At 44.1% G+C, this 2,145-nt stretch overlaps 1 protein-coding gene across 3 annotated transcripts in view; it reads left to right on the forward strand.

The window, feature by feature from the left end:
• Positions 1–805: 805 nt before the first annotated feature.
• Positions 806–2,145, forward strand: part of ldb3b (LIM domain binding 3b) — an 11,998-nt gene continuing 10,658 nt past the window's right edge. For 2 of the 3 annotated variants that reach the window (XM_008313927.2, XM_008313929.2), the window contains exons 1-2: positions 806–905; positions 1,187–1,518. In XM_008313927.2, the coding sequence (XP_008312149.1) occupies positions 1,423–1,518 (96 nt within the window). In that variant the 5' untranslated portion in view covers positions 806–905; positions 1,187–1,422. Of the gene's footprint in view, positions 980–1,186; positions 1,519–2,145 lie in introns of all 3 variants that reach the window. The other variant, XM_008313928.2, reaches the window with a different exon arrangement.

Genomic DNA, 2,145 nt, shown 5'->3' on the forward strand with positions numbered 1-2,145 from the left:
CATCCATCCATCCATCCATCCATCCATCCATCCATCCATCTATCTATCTACTACAGGCTGAAAAAAACTTTTCTACTTTTCAAGCTTCCACAACATCAATAAACAACTTCACAGTGAGGAAACAATAGCTGTGTGGAGATCGGAACTAGAGGACAATAATGGACATGAAGACACCAAAGTAAATCAAACTGGGCAGGTGAATGGGGAGATGAGCTGCTGTGACGACCCCTGACGAGAACAGAACAAGGAGAACCTCGTGACAAGAGCACGTATTCCTGGACTTCCAACTGAATTTTCAGAGTTACACAACGATACAACAACAAACAAGCTCCAGTTTCACCATGTGTTGAACCAACTGTAAACCACATACCAACACTAATCTCCACGTCAGCCCACAGATTTTAAATTATGTGACTAACAAGCCACAAAACAACCGTCTGCCTCTGTTTTTCCTTCATGGTAAGCAGATAGTCAACAGTGTATGGACAGCCTGTTTTTGTCAGGTTGATTCAGCAGCTGCAGGAACTCCTGGATGCTAATTGATTAACACACTCACTAGCAAAAACAAAGAGATGATGATGATGATGATGATGAGCAGCTCAGTGCGACTTTGTGGACGGTCAGAGGGTAATTTGATATTTCCTTTTTCTTGAGCTGCGTGCAAGACTGCGTGGAGAATGACATCAGTACAGTGTGGGTATAATAGAGTGTTAGCATACAGAGAGAGAGGAAAAGAGAGAGAGAGAATGTGTAGCAGTAAGAGGGGTCTATATCGGCAATGTGAATTGGCAGTGAAGCATTCTGGGGCTTCGAGTTACAGGCCTTATAAGGGCCAGGGCCCCTGTGCCTCTGCTCGCATCTGCTATTCTTAGGCTGTCTGTCTCTCACCCTCAGCAACCCTGCAGGCAAGAAACTCTTCTCCATCATAAACTGACTTTAATGTTGTTTCTCTGTCAATTTTCAGTGTCTCAGAGTTAAGGTTTGTGGAAACCATTTTGTTGTTGTGTGAAAAAAAACAGTCCTCAGGAGTTTTTTGTTTTTTGTTTTTTTTTTTTTTGTGGCCTCATCGTGTTTTCGATCTAAATTCTATTCCTGTACGTTTGTGTCTACACGTGTGTACCCTTGTCTGTGTGCATGAATGCGCGTCAATGTGTGTGTGTGTGTGTGTGTGTGTCCTCTCACACAGAGGCGCTGCAGCACCTGACCCACCCACCAGCACCAACAGCACCACCCGAGGGTGTTTGTCCTGCAGCTGGGAGCAGACGGGAGAAACCCTAAGTGAAGCCAGGGCTGACAGAGGAGGTGTCGGCAGGGACAAAGGGATAACAGGGGAGGCCTGACAACAAGGGCACGCAGAGCAGGAGGAGAAGCCAAGGAGCCAGCAGGAGTTTTTATCAGGGGGACTACTGAGGTAAACCCAAGATGAGCACGTACACAGTGACTCTGAGCGGCCCTGCACCATGGGGCTTCAGACTACAGGGGGGGAAGGACTTCAACATGCCACTGACCATCTCCAGGGTAAGTCAGGAGTGTGACAGCAATTTACTGGCAAAAAAAAAAAAACTGAAGCTGAAGACCACAGTACAGCTAACATATAACCATGTGAACTAACACCATAATAAACACAATAAAATATGCAGTAAAAATACACACACCTCAAACTATATTACAGTTCATCGGGGGGCAACACTTTGAGACAATTTGTCACAAATTCCCGTCTTAATGAAGCGTGTGCTCGTGCATGTGCGTTTGATTTGTGTGTTTGTGTGAACAGCTGCTCTGTAGAGGTTATGTAATTCTGCTGTACATGATGAAAGCCGCCAGCCTCAGATCTCTGGAGAAATATCTAGAATAGAGCAGCAGAAAAAAAGATGAGGCATTCTGGCCATGGTGGGGGCTGAATTTGTATTTTAAGTATTTGTAACTAATTGAGGAGTAATAATATTACACATTACTAAGAGCACACACCTGTGGGTGAAGGATCAATGCAGTAAAGTTGACACAGTCTTTACCCTTTTTTCTTTGGTACTCTAATGACAAACTCTCACTTATATCACACCAAAAAGATTGATCCTAAATGTATATATTTACTTTGTTTCATACTGCATATTGCCAACTGTTGAGACACACACTCTCTCTCTCTTT

Source organism: Cynoglossus semilaevis, chromosome 8 (genome assembly GCF_000523025.1).
Source record: "Cynoglossus semilaevis isolate Cse_v1.0 chromosome 8, Cse_v1.0, whole genome shotgun sequence".
In the NCBI taxonomy this organism is placed as follows: domain Eukaryota; kingdom Metazoa; phylum Chordata; class Actinopteri; order Pleuronectiformes; family Cynoglossidae; genus Cynoglossus; species Cynoglossus semilaevis.